The sequence below is a fragment of the Trichosurus vulpecula genome, chromosome 2 (genome assembly GCF_011100635.1).
Source record: "Trichosurus vulpecula isolate mTriVul1 chromosome 2, mTriVul1.pri, whole genome shotgun sequence".
Taxonomy (NCBI): domain Eukaryota; kingdom Metazoa; phylum Chordata; class Mammalia; order Diprotodontia; family Phalangeridae; genus Trichosurus; species Trichosurus vulpecula.
The window spans coordinates 372,258,685-372,276,258 of NC_050574.1; the positions used below are offsets into that span (position 1 = coordinate 372,258,685).

General features: G+C 36.1%; 1 protein-coding gene across 1 annotated transcript in view; it reads left to right on the top strand.

Annotated features, from left to right (window-relative positions):
* ERG (ETS transcription factor ERG) overlaps positions 1-17,574 on the top strand; it is a 136,704-nt gene that overhangs the window by 100,493 nt on the left and 18,637 nt on the right. Inside the window, exons 4-6 of the mRNA XM_036746895.1 lie at positions 12,909-13,112; positions 14,466-14,546; positions 16,461-16,532. Of these exons, the coding sequence (XP_036602790.1) occupies positions 12,909-13,112; positions 14,466-14,546; positions 16,461-16,532 (357 nt within the window). The remainder of the gene's footprint in view (positions 1-12,908; positions 13,113-14,465; positions 14,547-16,460; positions 16,533-17,574) is intronic.

Genomic DNA, 17,574 nt, shown 5'->3' on the forward strand with positions numbered 1-17,574 from the left:
GAAGGGCTTGGAATATGATATTCCAGAGGTCAATGGAGCTAGGATTAAAACCAAGAATCACCTACCAGCAAAACTGAGTATCATGTTCCAAGGCAAAATATGGATTTTGAATAAAATAGAGGACTTTCGAGCTTTCTCAGTGAAAAGACCAGAGCTGAATAGAAAATTTGACTTTCAAACAGAAGAATAAAGAGAAGCATGAAAAGGTAAACAAGAAAAAGAAATCACAGGGGACTTACTAAAGTTGAACTGTTTTGGTTACATTCCTACATAGAAAGATGATGTGTATGATTCATGAGACCTCAGTATCAGGGTAGCTGAAGGGAATATGCATATATATATGTATGCATATATATGTGTGTGTATGTATGTATGTATATATGTATGTGTGTTTCATTTCAGATTTCTTTACTTTTTATTCCTCAAGATGAAATATACATATCTATATGTATGTATGTATGTATATATGTGTGCATGTATGTATGTATACACACATATAGTAACCATTTGAGGTTTTGATTGGTATGACAAATTAACTTAAGTAGCATTCTCATTTTTTTTGGCATGGCCCAACCATGAGCAAATAATATTTCTGTTTAGTAAACTAATTCAATTCTAAAGTATTCTCTATTCTTGAGTACTCTTCATTTCACCAATTTTGTCCTGCCAATGCTCAGCCTTAGAATACTCTCACCATCATCTGCCTTCACTCTTAAACACATGCTGCTGAATGAAGGTAGAGAAAATGCAACCATTTTGTTTGGGTACACTAAAAATTTGTTGCACAGCCTCAACTGGGCTAGGCAACCCTTACTCTATCACCTCACTATATGACTCTCCAAGGCAGCTCTTCCAAACTTTTTCATCCCTCCTCAAACTTCCCAAGGTTGTTTCTTCCCCCACCCTCTCATCTGAGAATTATGTGTCCTATTTTATAGAAAAAATTGCAACCATTCACCATAAGCTTCCTTTTCCCCCGACTCTTTTCACATCACTGAGGTACCTATCTCCTCCTTCACTTCTAATTCATATGATGAGGTGGCCTTACTTCTTAGCAAGACTAACTCCTCGACTTGTTCAAGCAATCCCATTTTATCCCATTAATGCCAATAGATTGCCCCATCTGTCATCTCCATTCTACCACTTATCATTAATCTCTCCCTGTCTACTGGCTGCTTCCTTAATGTCTACGTACATGCACATATCTCTCCCATCCTCAAGAAACCCTGACTTGATCCTACCCTCAACTTCCATCTTAATCCATTTTAATCTTTATGCTGATGATTATTGAATCTATCTTTCCTGCCCTAACCTCTTTGCTAACCTTCAACTGCCTTTCAGACATTCTGAGCTGGATGTCCAGTAGATGTCTTAAACTCAATATGTTCATTATTTTCTTTCTGCTTTATTCTCCCCACTCCATATGAATTTCCTTATTATTGTAGAGGACAACATCATCCTCCCAGTCCCTTAGGCATGTAACCTAGGTATCATACTTGATTCTTCATTATCTTTCATCCCTCATATTCAATCTATTACCAAGCTATGTCAATTTCACTTTTCCAAGTATGTCTTCTCTCTTCTGGCACTGACACCACTCTGGTGCAGGTCCTCATCACCTCACTACTGGACTTTTAAAATAGCATGCTAATTAGCATGCTCCATGTCTTCCTACTCCAATCCATCCTTCCATTCAGACTGCAAAGTGATTTTACCAAAGTTCATGTCCAATCATGTCACCTCAATGCTCAATAAATTCTAGTGGCTCTCTATCATCTATCATCTGTGTCAAAGCCACCTCCTACCTTGCTAATGTTCTTATATCTTACTCCCTCCCTCATACTCTCTGATCCAGTGAAACTGGTTTTCTTGCTGTTCTACAAATAAGACATTTTATCAGTTCCAGAAATTTTCTTTGACTATCCCTCATTCCTAAAGTGTTCTTCTGCCTCATTTCTGCCTCATGGCTTTTTCTGACTTCCTTTAATTGCCTACTAAAATTTCATCCTCTCCAGGAGAGCTTTCTCTTCTTAATTCTAGTGTCTTCTCTATTATTTATTTCCTATTTATCCTGCATTTAGCTTGGCTTTTTTTCACATATTGGCTTGTTTATTGTCTCCCCTATTAGAATGTTAGCTTCTTGAAGGCATGGATCTTGTGTTACCTCTTTTTGTATCCCCAGAATGTAGCACAGTGACTGGCCCACAACAAACATTTAATAAACATTTATTAAATGACTACAGTTGTTGGGGCAGCTAGGTGGCACAGTGAGTAGAGCACCGGCCCTGGAGTCAGGAGGACCTGAGTTCAAATCTGGCCTCAGACACTTGACACATGTACTAGCTGTGTGACCTTGGGCAAGTCACTTAACCCCAATTGCCCTGCCAAAAAAAGCAAAAAAAAATGACTACAGTTGTAATAGAGCTGTAAAATTTTCTATTTTGATTTCTTGAAATATGGTATCCAAATTTTTCATTTGGTCATAGTTTTCATGGAGTAAAATGATTCTTAAATTATCTTACTTCAACTTCTTTTCCATGTCATTTTAATTGTAAATACCTTTTCTTCTTTTTTTCCATTCTTTTGATTTTATTCCATTGTTTCTTGTTTTCTCATGAGGTCATTAAAGAGTCATTAAGTTCTGTTGGCTTCATTCTAACTTTCAGGAAGTCTTTTTCTTGGGTTATATTTGCCACCTTCTGCTCCAAATTGGTTATACTCCTAAATCTTTTCCCCTAGAGCTCTCATTTCACTTAAAATTTACTTTTCAAAATTTTCTTAACTCAATTCTTCTGGGTACTCTTGTAGTTGTGGTCAAGACATTTCTTTATCTTTCTGAGGCCATGGTCATAGTTTTTGTAGAGTTACTCTATTCTTCTGAATATAACTTATTCAGCCTCTTCTGCTTCAGTGAGGGTCCAGTTATAATTGGATAATATACTTTTAAAGTATACTCAGTAATCACAGCTGCTGACTTCTTCTAGCTCTATTAGTAACAACATAAGTTGAGGATGCAAATGATGGGAGTAAACCAGGGCTGGAGTTAGATTTGTGAAGGATTCAAGAGTAGATAACAAAGTAGAATTGAATTTGTTTATTTTGTGATGAAAACTTGAGAGAGAAAGAAAGCAAAATTAGATCAGGAGTACTGAGTGATGGAGAAACTAGAGGGTGAAGAATAGCTTTGGGAGAGGTGAGGCACAGCAGCATATGGTAGTATAATATTAACAGATAGAGGAATGTCTGAATTTTTTTTAAATTAAGAAAGTGAAATACTGGTGGGTAGTCATGAGATCTAGGGTATAATCATTCCTTTGTGTGACTGAACAACCTCAGAAGGAGGATGGAGTAGGTATGAATGGAGCAGGTAGAATGAAAGACTAGTAATAGAGACAGTCAAAGACATTAAAGAATTCAGAGGTTAGGGAGCTTGAGGGAGCACTAAAATGAGTGTTGAAGTGCCTTAGTAAAAGTACAAAAGTTCAGAAGCAAGACAGCAACCCAGGTGCCAAAGGAAGAAGGAAGGATAATGTGGGGGCTAGTATACAGCAACAATTATGATTTAAATAGAATAGAAAATTTTAATCAAGCATACAAAGGTGGAGAGATTGCTGAATGATATAGCAAAAAGAAAGTATGATCATGGAAATGAAAGACAGGCCTGGATCTGTGTATTGGGGCGTACAAGTCAAGATACAGCTAGTATTTAAGGAGATAGGGATGCAGTATGATCTGGGGAAATGCAAATCTAATAAAGTCAAGTAGACAGAAGGAATATGAAGTAAAGGCTTCAGGATAAAGGAAGTTTGTTCACTATAGAATGGGAATTCCAGAGAGAGCAGCAAAAGCAGGAGCAGGATTTGAATGGGGCATATCTAAGATAAGATTAAGAGGAACTGGAATGAGCAGTGAGAGTTAGAAATAGGTTGCTTTCATGTGGCTAGTTATTGAAGGGATAGGGATACAGGGACAGGGACAGTAACAGCTAGTGGTAGCTTCTTCTTGTTGCTGTCATTTCAGTTCTGTCTGACTCTTCATGACTTATTTAGTTTTCTTAGCAAAGATATTGGAGTGGTTTGCTATTTCCTTCTCCAGCTCATTTTACAGATGAGGAAACTGAGGCACATAGAGTTAAATAACTTGTACAGGGTTGCATAGCTAGTAAGTCTCTGAGGCCAGATTTAAACTCAGATCTTCCTGGCTCTAGGTCTGATGCTCTGTCTACTTTGTCACCTAGCTGCTTGGGTAGTTTCTTAGCTACTGGATTATCAGAAGGTAGCAGATGAATAACAGTGCCTACAATCTCAAAGACTTCCAGGAAAAGGCTAGAGGTATTGGGTCTTATTCACTCTCGTCTGTTCCTCCAATATACCTATGAGGGGATGAGGCTTCAGCAGTGCAATAGTCAGGCACTTTGCCCCATTGTCAGAGGGTAGGGGTCAAGCTGTTAGTTGGGTCACAGTATCTGGCACAATACCTAACATATAATGAGAATGAATTGATGCACACAAGCATGTGTCAGCAGAAGGTTAACTTTTTCCCACTCTATGAGCATTGAAGAAATAACTCTTTATGATGGTCAGTCTCCTTTGTTGCTTAATATCTCTACAGTTATTCAGTTTATGTAAGAGGGTGCACTGTGGCTGATTTTGCAAGTTGCAGTTCTTTCAGTTATTTGCCAAGTTTCACCTGCACACACAAATGCACAAAAATCTTTATTTCATAATCTTAGTTCCCTAATGATGCCACGAAAATATTGAAATCAGTGCCATCATCATCCTCACAACATTCACCATTATTAGCAGATAAGTTTCTTCAGAGTAAGGATTGTTTCAGTCTTAGTATCTATCTCTAATGCATAGCACAGTGACTGGATACTTAAGAAATGGTTGTTCGCTGATAGATTCCTAAGGGTTATGTCTAGGTGTAAGTCTTGCTGTAGCATATGGGTAAAGCAAAAGAGAGCACTGGAACAAATTATGAATAAGAAAATTAGATAGGTAAATATAGAATAGTATTGGTGATTTCATCAGTGTTGTGCAATGTCCTATTACTTCATTGAGAAATACTAGAGATCTAGTTGAGGCACATAAAGATTCAGTGTAGCCAGAATTGTAGGATCATAGATCTAGGTCTGAAGGAAACCTAGCAGTCCCGTCTAGTCCAACTCCTCACTTTACAGCTGAGGAAACTAGGATGAGGAAGTTTAAGTGACTGGTCCAAAGACACACAGCTAAAAAGTGTCATAGGAAGGACTTAAATCTAGTTTTTCTAGTCTCCAAGCCCAGTACTCTGTCTACTACCTCAAGATGCCTTTACTGAATTTAAGTATTTTAATACTATTCCAGTCAAAGACAAGTTCACATTTGGCACAAAAGATATATAGTTTGGGGTGAAATTAGAATATCTGTGGGATTTACATGCTTAGTAAACTAGTTTATCTGTACTTTGATCTGTTAATAATTTAGATAAGGGATTTCTACTCTAGGTTTAGTATCAAATCCAGAATGTCCCTAATTTCCTAAGGATGATTGTGAAATTCTCAAGATGGGTTCAGAACAAAATTAATTTTTAACATACTCTAACTTTACCAATGAATACACAACATGAAGCACTTTATGAAAAGGAGCAATCATATTACAAAGAACTTTGTATCTTTTTTTATTCCTCACTGAGATATAGTCAGATGTGTAGATTTATGAAGCACATCCATTGTAAAAGCCATGTATAAAGGCAATCAATGAATTGAACTAAAAACACAAAATATTTTGAATTGAATGTGTTGAATGGCTATATGAATTTTTTATTAAATAGTAGAACCTCTTATCAAGTAAACGAAAGAAATTATTTTACTGCTTTCTGAGACTGAACCTTCTCCTTTTCCTTCTTGCCATTTCCCCTCACCCATCATGCCTTCTGCAAGTCAGTGAAAAAACACATTTAGCCTATATCTAGGTCATAGTAGCCATCACACAGACATAGCCAAAAAAGAACTTGAGCACAGCTTGAACTATCTGATTTCTAGGAGTTTTAAATTCTTTTCTACTGTTTCAGAAAAAAATCTGAATTCACAATTTTACAGTGAAACTAACATTTCAGAGAGTTTCAGAGTAATCTACTGTGAGATGCAGCATTTAATTTGTGCTGCAAGTGTGCTGTATTTAGCACAACCTTCTCTTAGTCAAAATTTTTATTTTCACAGGGACCTACCAGCTTGTTTGTCAGTGTGCTAACAAAGAGGAAGGCAGAGACCTCAACCACCTTTCTTACAATGTAGCTACAGTTACAAAATGATGTGAAAATTGCAATAGCTCGGGATTTTCATAGGTCATGGCATTTTGAAATATTCTTTTCTTTTGACAGTATTTGTTTTAGTTCCCAAAACAAAATAAAGCAGCATGTTACTAAAACTTTGTAACTTGACATTTTTACCCTGAATGTGTGTGCATATTTTAACATATATTGTGAGCGCATGCAATTTCACGTGTGTGTGTGAGTTTGTGTGTGTGTGTGTGTGTGTGTGTGTGTGTGTGCGCGTGTAATAAGATCAAGATGCCCACAGCCATAGATGTGGTGAAGAGATGCTAATCATCTGCCTTTTGTCTTGCCCCCACCAAATCAAACTAGAGATGTATGCACTTCACATTCATTAGGCACACCTTTGAGTACTATTCAGCAAATTCAGCTCAATTCAGCAGTTTCCACTACAATCGGGAAATAGGACACACAACCATAAGAAGCAAACTAAATAGATGTGAAAAAATAAAGTCTGGCATACAGTTAAGAGACAAATTAGGGCTAGAGACAAACGATATGACAAGGGAGTTGGCTTCTGAAAGCCCAAGAATCTAATCACACAAAGTAAGTTGTGGATAAAGTGGTGTTAAATCAACTGTGAAAATACAACTATACCTTGTTATGCCTTTATGAAGTTAAAGCAAATGCCAAAAAATAAGTTGAATTAGAAATGGGGACCCTTAAAAGACAGTAGAAAGGTCTAAAAAGAGGTAAATTTCAGTGAGTCCAGGTAAGAGAAAATTATCACTTCCTTTCTGCGATTGGGTAGTCGGCTTTCAGAAGCCAACTCCCTTGCACCGTAAAAGAGATCTCAGAAGAATATGTTGTCAGCACAGGCTGGGATGTCCAAGGAAGGTCTGCTTTTAATGTCATGTGTAAGATTTACTAATGTGTCTCTGGTATGTCTGGAATAGGGCTGGGGAACCGGCAGCCTTGAGGCCACATGTAGCTTTCTAAGTCCTCGGGTGTAGTCTTTTGACTGAGTCCAAGTTTTACAGAACAAATCCTTTTATTCAGGGGATTTGTTCTGTGAAGTTTGGATTCAGTCAGAGGGCCATGCTTGAGGACCTAGAGGGCCGCACATGGTCTTGATACCACTGGTTCCCCACCCCTGGTCATGGAGAGTTTTGAGACTAAACTCAAGGCAATCAATTTAACCTACAAGGCATTTGTTAAATCTCTACCATGTACTAAGAATGGTAAATTCTTTGCCTTCAAGGAGTTTACATGATACTGGAATAATAAATGTTTATGGGAATGCTTTTAAATGGAAAACATAACCTCACAACAACTAGTATTGTTGTTACTGTCATCTTTATTATAAGTACCTTTCTTTAAGAAAAACAAACTTTTAATTTCCATTGCTGCTTAAAAAGAAACACAAATTCCTAACACTAAAATGAAATCCAGTGTGAATTCAAAAGCCATGAGAGGTACATTGAGAAATCATAGAATCACAGATCTAGAATTGAAAGGGATCTCGGAGGCCTTCTAGTCTAATCTCTCTACCACCTATTTTGTAGATAAGGAAAAGGAGACAAATGAAGTTGTCTTTCCCAAGAATACATGTGTGGTAAGCATCAAAAGTTGGATTTGAACCTGGACCCTTTGACTTGAAAGCCGGTGTTCTTGAATTCTCTTTGAGACTGCAGCATTTAAGAAAGAAAAAAATAATGAAGGAAAATGAGGGAAGTCTGTTTAGTTGTGGCAAAGCAGCTCCCCTAGCCAGCTGCTCCTTTACTAAGCTGAGACGGCTTTCCCTATGAAGCCAGGATGTTAGGGGAAATGTTAGTTAAAGCATTAAACTTCATGTGGTCTCGAGACCACTAGTTCCTCACCCTTGGTCTGGACCATAGAGAGGTTTGAGTCTAAGCTCAAGGCAATCAATTTAATCTGCAAGGCATTTGTTAAATCTTTACTATGTACTAGGAATGGGTAAATTCTTTGCCTTAAAGTAGACTTAAAATATCCCACAATTGCAGAAATTATGAACTGTCATCCTTCAAATCAGAAGAACATTATACTATCAAGTTGGAATGTTAATTCCTTAGCCATTCAATCATATAAAAGCACATGAAGCTCATATTGGAGTATATACTGAAAGCACACACATCTTCTTAAGAGTGAAATGTTTTTCTCATATTATTCGTAAATGACTTACACAGTTTCACTGAAACTCCTCCACCTCCAAAAAGTTGATGTTTCTAAAAAACAATTTGAATATTTTTTTCAACCATATTCATTGCTTAATTGGAACATACTCATTTTATTTCTAACCTTTGTTCATTCCTTGTTCTCTTCTCAATCCAAGTAGCCAATGACTTATCTAGATATCCTCTAACAAATTTTTTAGTGCTTTTAGTAGTTTCTCACTGCTTTTTAAAAGTAGCACTGAATATTGTCAAAGTAGGGATTTGGCGACCACTGCTAAACATTTTGGAGAATGCCCAGTAATTTGCATGTAGTCATGCATGATCTCAAAATGATCTTCCTTGACATGGCAATTATCAGTGGAAGAACAGCTTTGCCAACTCTTCACCAAGAGAAATGTCCTGAAGAAGAGGCTTTCTTTTGGACTAGTCCCAGTGCAAACTAAAAGATCACTTCTTAAAGCAGACTTCCTTTCACTTAAGGTTACCATACTGAATGGTATGTCCTATCCAGCACATTCATTTAATGCATATAGCAGTTGAATAGCACTCATATGACAACTCCTAATATTCCAAGTTGCTCCATTAGATAATTATCTGTTATTCTCTAGAATATGGGAAGCAAATGCCTGAGGTTTTCTACTCTCCTTTTTCTGGAGAGAGTTATAACAATATAAAGGTAATTGGGGACAATTCAATATTTAAAGAGAAGTATGATTTCATTGATATATCTATGTTTTTTCATCCTATTTAATTCTTGTATATGTTATTAAAAGTATATACTGTCCACAGAGGACACATTTAATGTATTGGGAGATTTCTTCTAGCTCTACCAGTATGGGACTCAGTCTGTCCATCTATTATCCCTCACAAGTCCGTGAGACCTGCCCATTTCTTAGATGATAACCCTCATGCCTTTTTTTCACATGGAATTCATCTTTGGAAATATGCTGCAACCTACTTATGTTCATCCTTCATCTTTCTATAATTTTTATTCTCTCAGGAGACTGTAACACCTAGGATGCAATATAACATTTCTGGGAGAACAGTGTGGTTAGAAAGGTGGATTTTTGTGTTAAGGAAGAGCTAGAAACACTGAAAGTTTTCTTCATGTTCAATTCCGAGTCCAACTTATTGTAAAGGAGTAAAGAATTTAAGTGCTTGCTGTGTGCAGAGTATTATGCTAATAATGACATCAATAATAATAACAATAACGAAAACTAGTATTTATTTAGCACCTGCTGTGTGCCAAGTACTGTGCTAAGTGCTTTACAAATATTATCTTATTAGATCCTTGCAACAACCCTGGGAGGTAGGTGCTTTTATTATCCCCAAATATCTCTGAGAGTACCTAGCAGCCCCTTGTACATAGTAGATGCTCAATTAGTACTTATCAGGTAGTTGATTAATTGATAAAAGTTAAAGCTAATAAAAAAGACAGTCAGATCTGTAGTGTTGGAATAATGGCAACAGAAATGGGAAGCTAATGGTTATGAAATATGATTGATTATTAATGTGGATTTGTGATGTGTACTAAGTAAAAATTCACAGTGGCTACTTTATTTCAAACCCATTTTCTACATTGTATACTTCCAAATTGCTTTTTCTAACAGCATTATTAATTGAAAATATAGAATCCAATTTGCACAGATATACTTGTGTCTTTGATAATAAATCATGGTTAGCTAATGCCTGGCAAATAAGAAATAAAAAAGGAACACTTAAGCAAGATTTTGATATGGTACTTTTATTTTTTTCTTTTATCGTGAAGGGCAATTTACCTATACGAAAGGCAAAATTTTACAATTAGTAAAATTGGGAGACTTACTCTAACTCATAATCCAATAACTCTGTTCAGTGACCCTCTGATCATTAATATCAAGTGAGGCATAAAACATTTATTACTATGTGCCAAGCACTGTGCTAAGTACCTGGAAACCTAAGTACCTGGGGATACAAAGAAAGGGGGGAATACAGCCTAACGAGGGATGTAATATGCAAATGACTGTGTTACAAAAAAGATATACATGAGGCCTATGACAGAACCCCAGGGAATATTAACAGTTAATGGCCATGTTATGGGTGATAAAGAAGCAAAATGTTACAGGGAAGGAGCAGTCAGACAGATAAGAGAAAAAACACAAGAGAGTAATGCCATGAAAACCTAGAGAAGAGAGCATCCAAGAAGAAATGATGGCTAAAGGTGTGAAATGTAGCACATAGATCAAGAAGGATAAGGACTTATAGAAGGTCACCAGATTTAGCAATTAAGAGATTACTGATAATTCAGTATTGATAATTTAGTGGAGTGGGGAGCTTAAAAGCTAGATTGTAAAGGTTTGAGGAATGAGTGAGAGGAAGAAATAGAGGTAACAAGTATAAACAACTTCAGGGAATTTCGCTAGGAAAATAGGGGAGATAAAAGATAATAATTTGAGGAAATAGTAGGATCTGCTGAAAGTCTTTACAATTTTTTTAGGATAGGGAGTAAGGCATGTTTCACTGCAGTAGGAGAGATATCGGTTGTTAGGGAGTGGTTAAACTTTAGTGAGGTGGGGGAATAATTGATGATATGATCTTCCAGAGAAAATGGGAAAGGGATGAGATCAAGTGCACAAGTAGAGGAGTTGGCCTTGACAAGAAAGACCACCTCTTTGATAATGGGAAAGGGTACAGAATGGGTAGAGATTTCAAGAGTCTGAGATAAAGAGGAGGGTACTCACATCAAACAGCCTAATTTATTTTCTGGTAAAGTAAGAGACAAAGTCCACAGTTAAGAAAGAAGTTGTGTTGGGGCAGCTAGGTGGTGCAGTGAGTAGAGCACTGGCTCTGGAGTCAGGAGGACCTGAGTTCAAATCCATCCTTGGACACTTGAGACATGTACTTGCTATGTGACCTTGGGCAAGTCACTTAAGCCCAATTGCCCTGCCAAAAAAAAACACACAAAAAAGAAAGAAGGTGTGGAGAAGGTATGCGATATTTAGAAGAAATACGTGTATATATATATGCACATACATATATGTATGTATAAGAATGAGACAGAGACAGACACAGAGAGAAAGAGAGAGAGAGAGAGAAAGAGAGAGAGAGAGAGAGAGAGAGAGAGAGAGAGAGAGAGAGTGTGTGTGTGTGTGTGTGTTATGGTATATGTGTACCATAACCTCTATTCCTCATCAAGATCATAGAAAGTTGTATCAAGAAAAGATCTTAGGGATGATCTGATCCAACTATTGCATTTTACTACTTAGTAGTCTGAGAAATAGATTAACTGAATTGCCCAATATCACACAGTAGCAGAATCGGGACTAGAAACTAGATCTCCTGACTCCTTGTTCGAAGTTAGTGGCAATCTTAGATGTCAACTCGAGAAAACATCTCATCTCAAAGTGATATAGTAAAAGGCAGCATGGTTTAGTGGCTTAAGCGCTAGTCTTGGAGTCACTAAAATGTGGGTTCAAATGCTGCCTCAACTATATAACCAGCTATGTGACCCTGGGCAAGTCACTCAACCTCTCTGGACCTCAGTTTCCTCTTCTGAAAAACGAGGGAGTTGAAGGTTCCTTCAATTCTAAATCTATTACCCTATGAAATTCATGTTTTGTCTAAGCTTAATGCCTCACTATTTATATTTAACTGAGGGGTTCTTTTTCCCAGGTGAAATATCCTATTCTTTCCTCACTTTGATGAGTAGGAGTTAGCTAGCCTAGTATGACAATGGAGTAGGACCATATTGCTTGCATCCTGTAAAGTGCTTTCAATAGCCCTGGACACATATTCTCTAACTGGAGAATGTGGAAGTGCCTAATAGCAACATAGATTCTTCAGGTTCAGGTCTGTAAAATAGGGAACTTTACTCCAGCTCCTCCCAAGAAAACCCAAAACAAAAACAACAACCCCCTTGCCCTCCTAAAAAACCCTAGAGCGATATAACTGGTCCAAATCTTTTATTCCATAGTATAGTTCAGGAATTTTGTGTTCTTCTGCTTTCATTTAAATTCTGTTGATAAGCATTAACAAACTTTTACATAATTGAGACTTGAAATGCTTTTGTTTGTTTTGTTCTGCAATTGAAGACTGTAGGATCTGTGTTCACTCTTATTTTCACAGTGGGCTTTTATGTAAATTTATTAATAGGCTTAGCAAAAGATATGATGTATATTTATGCTACTAATTTTTAAGTCATTGAAATTATATCCCCATCACAAAGTTTCAGTTATCTATGCCAGTGCTCTGGAGCAGTTATATGAATAATTCAAACCCTGCAAACAGTTTATATGTTGCAACCTCTGACTTCTTAATAATGGTTTTTATTTTACTTAAAGTTAATTTTTTTCTTGGGGCCTTCCCAAGATGCGCAGTGGGGAAAACTAGCCAGTGGGGAAAACTAGCCAGGGTGGAAGGCCTAGGACTTAAGTTCAAATAACTATTAGTTCATAATGTTTACTTTGCTGAACCTTTCAGATCCTACGTTATGGAGCACAGACCATGTCCGGCAATGGCTAGAATGGGCAGTGAAAGAATATGGTCTTCCAGATGTTGACATCTTGCTATTCCAGAACATAGATGGGAAGGATCTATGTAAGATGACCAAAGATGATTTCCAAAGACTCACTCCAAGTTATAATGCTGATATCCTTCTCTCCCATCTTCACTACCTCAGAGAGAGTAAGACAATTTTCTTTTATGGGACAAAACTTCAAAAAAACCTCATGATTGACATTATCTTCCTGATTTAACCTATTTCTGATTTGACAAATATCTGCTTGAAATGCCACTATCTTGCTTTAGCAAAATAATATTTAGCAAACACTACAATGAGAAGATAACAATAACAGGGATAGGGTCATATATTTAAAATTTGAAAAGACCTTAGGGGAGATTTAGTATTTACATTTAACAGATAAATAATTGAGGCCTAAAGAATTGAAGTGAGTCATCTATGATGACAAATGTAGTAAGTGTCAGAGACAGTCTTTGAACCAAGGTTCTCTGATCTTTCTACTCCCCATCCTTACCACCCAATAATACTTCCTTTCAGTGGAATAAATTCTATTGCGAAGAAACTCAAATGTGGATGAAGTTGCTCTTCATCATAGAGTTCTAGATTTAGAGGAAGAAGAGACTTTAGAGATCCAATCCAACCTTCTTATTTTACAGATGAGGAAACTGAGTCCCAGAGAGGTAAAGTGACTTGTCTAAAGTCACCCTACTGGTGAGTGATAGAACTAGATCTAGAATCTAGGTTTTTTCACTACAGGCATGGGGCTCCTTTTCTTATACTGTGATGTTATCAGGTAGTTCCAAGTTGACTAAAAATCAGAATACAAGCAATATGTAAGGAAAAGGTTCATATGTGGTTAGAAGCTGGGTATTTTTCTACTCAATAGATAAATGGTACTTCCATTTGGCCTAAATCTGAAGCACAATTTATTGGCAAAAATCAAAAATCATGGAATTTAGATTTACTTAAATGACAAGTGACAAAAAGGATATTAGTGATCAAATTAGTAATAAAAATATTAATAGATTGAGACTTTTAATTTTAAAAATAGAAAGCAGATTTAAAGGGGAAAAAAACTTGATAGTACAGCACCATTGTTTCATCATAATTGTTTTGCTTATCATCAGATTTGTTTATTTCTTGAATTAAGAAGGTTTTAATATACTAACAGGCACAGTGGATAAGAGCACTAGGCCTGGAGTCAGAAAGACCAGAAAGACCATAGTTCAAATCTCAGACACTTACTAGCTATATGATCCTGGGTAAGTCACTTAACCGCTGCCTGCACAAAACTCGAAAACAAAGTAGCAAACCACTCCAGTATCCCACCAAGAAAATCCCATGGACAGTTGGTCCACAGGACTACAAACATGACTAAACAAAATCAACAACATACTAACAAGAAATAGGACCTGTCCCTGAAACTAACATCCAAATGCAAAGAAAAAAAATCAATTTTTAAAAGATAATTCTCAATTTTTTTTTCATTTCGGCATTACTTTTATTTTGTCTTGTAGCTCCTCTTCCACATTTGACTTCAGATGATGTTGATAAAGCCTTACAAAACTCTCCACGGTTAATGCATGCTAGAAACACAGGTAATGCTGGCTTTGTTCCCATCTCTCAAAGATACCCTAATTTTTTTTTAAGCACAGGACCCTTGTTGACTACTTTAAAAAAAAAGAGAAAATGCTCAGTCTGCCTAGCAGAGACAGCACTTTTGGGGTTTTGCTTTTCCTCAATGAATGGAGGCCAGATTTTTCTCCAATGATAGGACTTCATACATATATCTGAATGAAGTCCTTTAAACTTTCTAAGTGCCTTCCAAAGGTGGGGGAGAGATGGAGGGAAGTAGGGGGATACAATGATAGTCTTGATAAAAAGATTAGTTTAACTAGAATTGCAGAATTATTCTTAGGCCAGAAATGCTGGATAATGATCAAGGTATATATAGACTTATTCTATGTGCTGGTCTACAGAGAGTGAATCATTTTAAACTCACTTTTAGGATTCAGTTACCACCCCCCTCTTCTCATATCCTCTTTATTCTAAAAGGATCGTTAGATGGATTAAGTGGCTATTATCTTTTCCCTTTTAACTTCTCCCAACTGCAGATCATATGAATATGTGAATGACAATTTAAAAAATGTGTCATTTTAAGAGAATTTTTAGTATTATTGAACAATTCATCTCTGACCAAATGCACAACATATTGTTGACACACTATTATCTTATATGTCTGAGTCCAGCAAAACTCTGAGGAAATTTTTTTTATATCACCCTTCATGTTAGCTAATTCTTTATCCTTTATTTTCTTTGTAAATGCAGTTTGAGTACATTTTTCTTTTGTGTGTATGCATATGTATATATATGTATACATATGTATATATTTACACACACACACACATATATATATATATTAATGAAATTTGGTAATGAGGTTACCTCTTAAACTCAATAAGCTATCTAAACCTGGTTATTCTGTGAATGGAATCCATGAGAGCTGATAGGATATAAGTAGTCATAGAAATCAAGAAGCAAACAAAAATATTTTTACATGAAAATCTGTAATAATTTAAATGCCTGTAACATATACATGAAAAAATACACATTTGCGTTTGTATACACATGCATATCTTGAAAGCTACTTCAATTTGTTTCATAGATCATTAGGGTAAAGAAAAAGTCATCATTTAGAAGCTAATCTTTTTGGTTTTGTTTGAATTTTGATTTTTTGCTTTGTTTCCAGGATCTTAAGTGCTATGCTTCTATGGAATGAAAAATAGAAACCTATTAGCTGGTGAAATAATATTTAAGTGTATATATAACTCTTGAGCCTATTAATGGCTAGAAATCACAAATACATGAGAAATGGCCATTTTCCTCCTAGAGAGAGAGAGAGATCTGTGGGGGCCAAAAACCTTTCTTTTTTCCATATGGTTTCATAATTTTAAGTTTTCTTTAAAGATTTTGTAAGGTAAGTGACAATTTCAAATCATTGGTGATTTCATAATATTGAATACTGCTAAATGTAGAAACTCTTGAAGGAGCCAGATCTGAAAACATTTGACAAACAAAATTCTAGCCTGGATGCATTGAATCCTAAGCCAGCATCAAGCAAACAGAAAAAGAAAAAAAAAAACCCCATCATGTCCACATTTGGATGGAAGCTGGAATTAATTTTTAATACATTTATGTGAAATATTTGTAATTCTTTTAAAATAATTATCGATAACATTATATAATGTTTAACAAGTGTTTACATACTTTGGAAGAGTTTCTACCAATTTCATTTATTGATAATGGCTGTCAGGAAATTATAAAGTCAAAACAAAAAGCTCTTTGTAAATAATGTAACATATGAAAATTTTGGAACTTCTTCCTTTTGGAATCTATTCATGGCTCATGGACATGTACATTTATTATTGTCCATTGTGGCTGTTTAAAATTGATTTGACTTTGATAATTAATAAAAAAGAATATCATATGTTTATCTTTCCTTTTGCCTGCAGGAGGGGCCACTTTTATTTTTCCAAACACTTCAGTATATCCTGAATCCACACAAAGAATTGCATCTAGATCAGGTATGAAAATTTCAACTGTGTGACCTCTTCATTTAGGATACTGTTTATATTCATGGGATATATCATGCATTTGAAATATATATGATGTATATAGTCATGGATAGACTTACTCTACATTTGTTGATTTTTAGACCAAATCCAAGTAACAACTGTCATTCAAAGATACCACTCAAAACCTACTTTAAATCACTATACTCCAAAGAACAATAGAAAATTACTTCAGTATATGTAGCATTTAGCAATCTTTTTTAATGACAGAGACAGAGATGGGGGGGGGCAGGAGGGAGAGAGGAAGAGAGAGAAAGAAGCATTTAATAAGCACTTACTATTTGCCAGGAATTGCGTTAAGCACTGGAACCACAAAATAAAAGCTGTCCTCTCTGAATGAAGGATGCATGGAGGCTTCATTCTGACCAAGAAAAGATGAAAGTTCATCTTTCAGTTACTGACTTCCCAAGGATGAAGTCCAAGATGAGGGTGTGGGGTGAGAAAGACTTAGGGAGGTGAAGGAAGGAAAGGATTGTGGCAGGGAGCAAGACGTGGAGATGGCCTAGCTTGGATCAGGGTGAACTTAATTTCCAAGTTAGTTGGTGAAGAAAATGAATGTAATTGGTAATATTAATTAATTCATTGGTAATAATATGTTGGGAAACAATCAAAAGGAAGTGGATTTAACATCACCAAGGCTTTCATTTGTGACTGAAATACAGTATTGCCAGTAGAGTATTGTCATGAAGAGTCATAAATGCCAAAAAAAATGACTTCATTTGCATCAGTTCATGTAAGTCTCTCCAGGTTTTCTGAAATCCACTTGCTTGTCATTTCTTATGGCACAATAGTATTCCATTATATTCATATACTAAGACTTGTTTAGCCACCCCCCAATTGATGGACATCCCCTCAATTTCTAATTCTTTGCTATCACAAAAAGATTTGTTATACATATTTTTATACTTCTAGGTCATTTTCCTCTTTTTATGATCTCTTTGGGATACAGAACTAGTAGTGGTATTACTGGATCAAATGGTATACATGGTTTGTT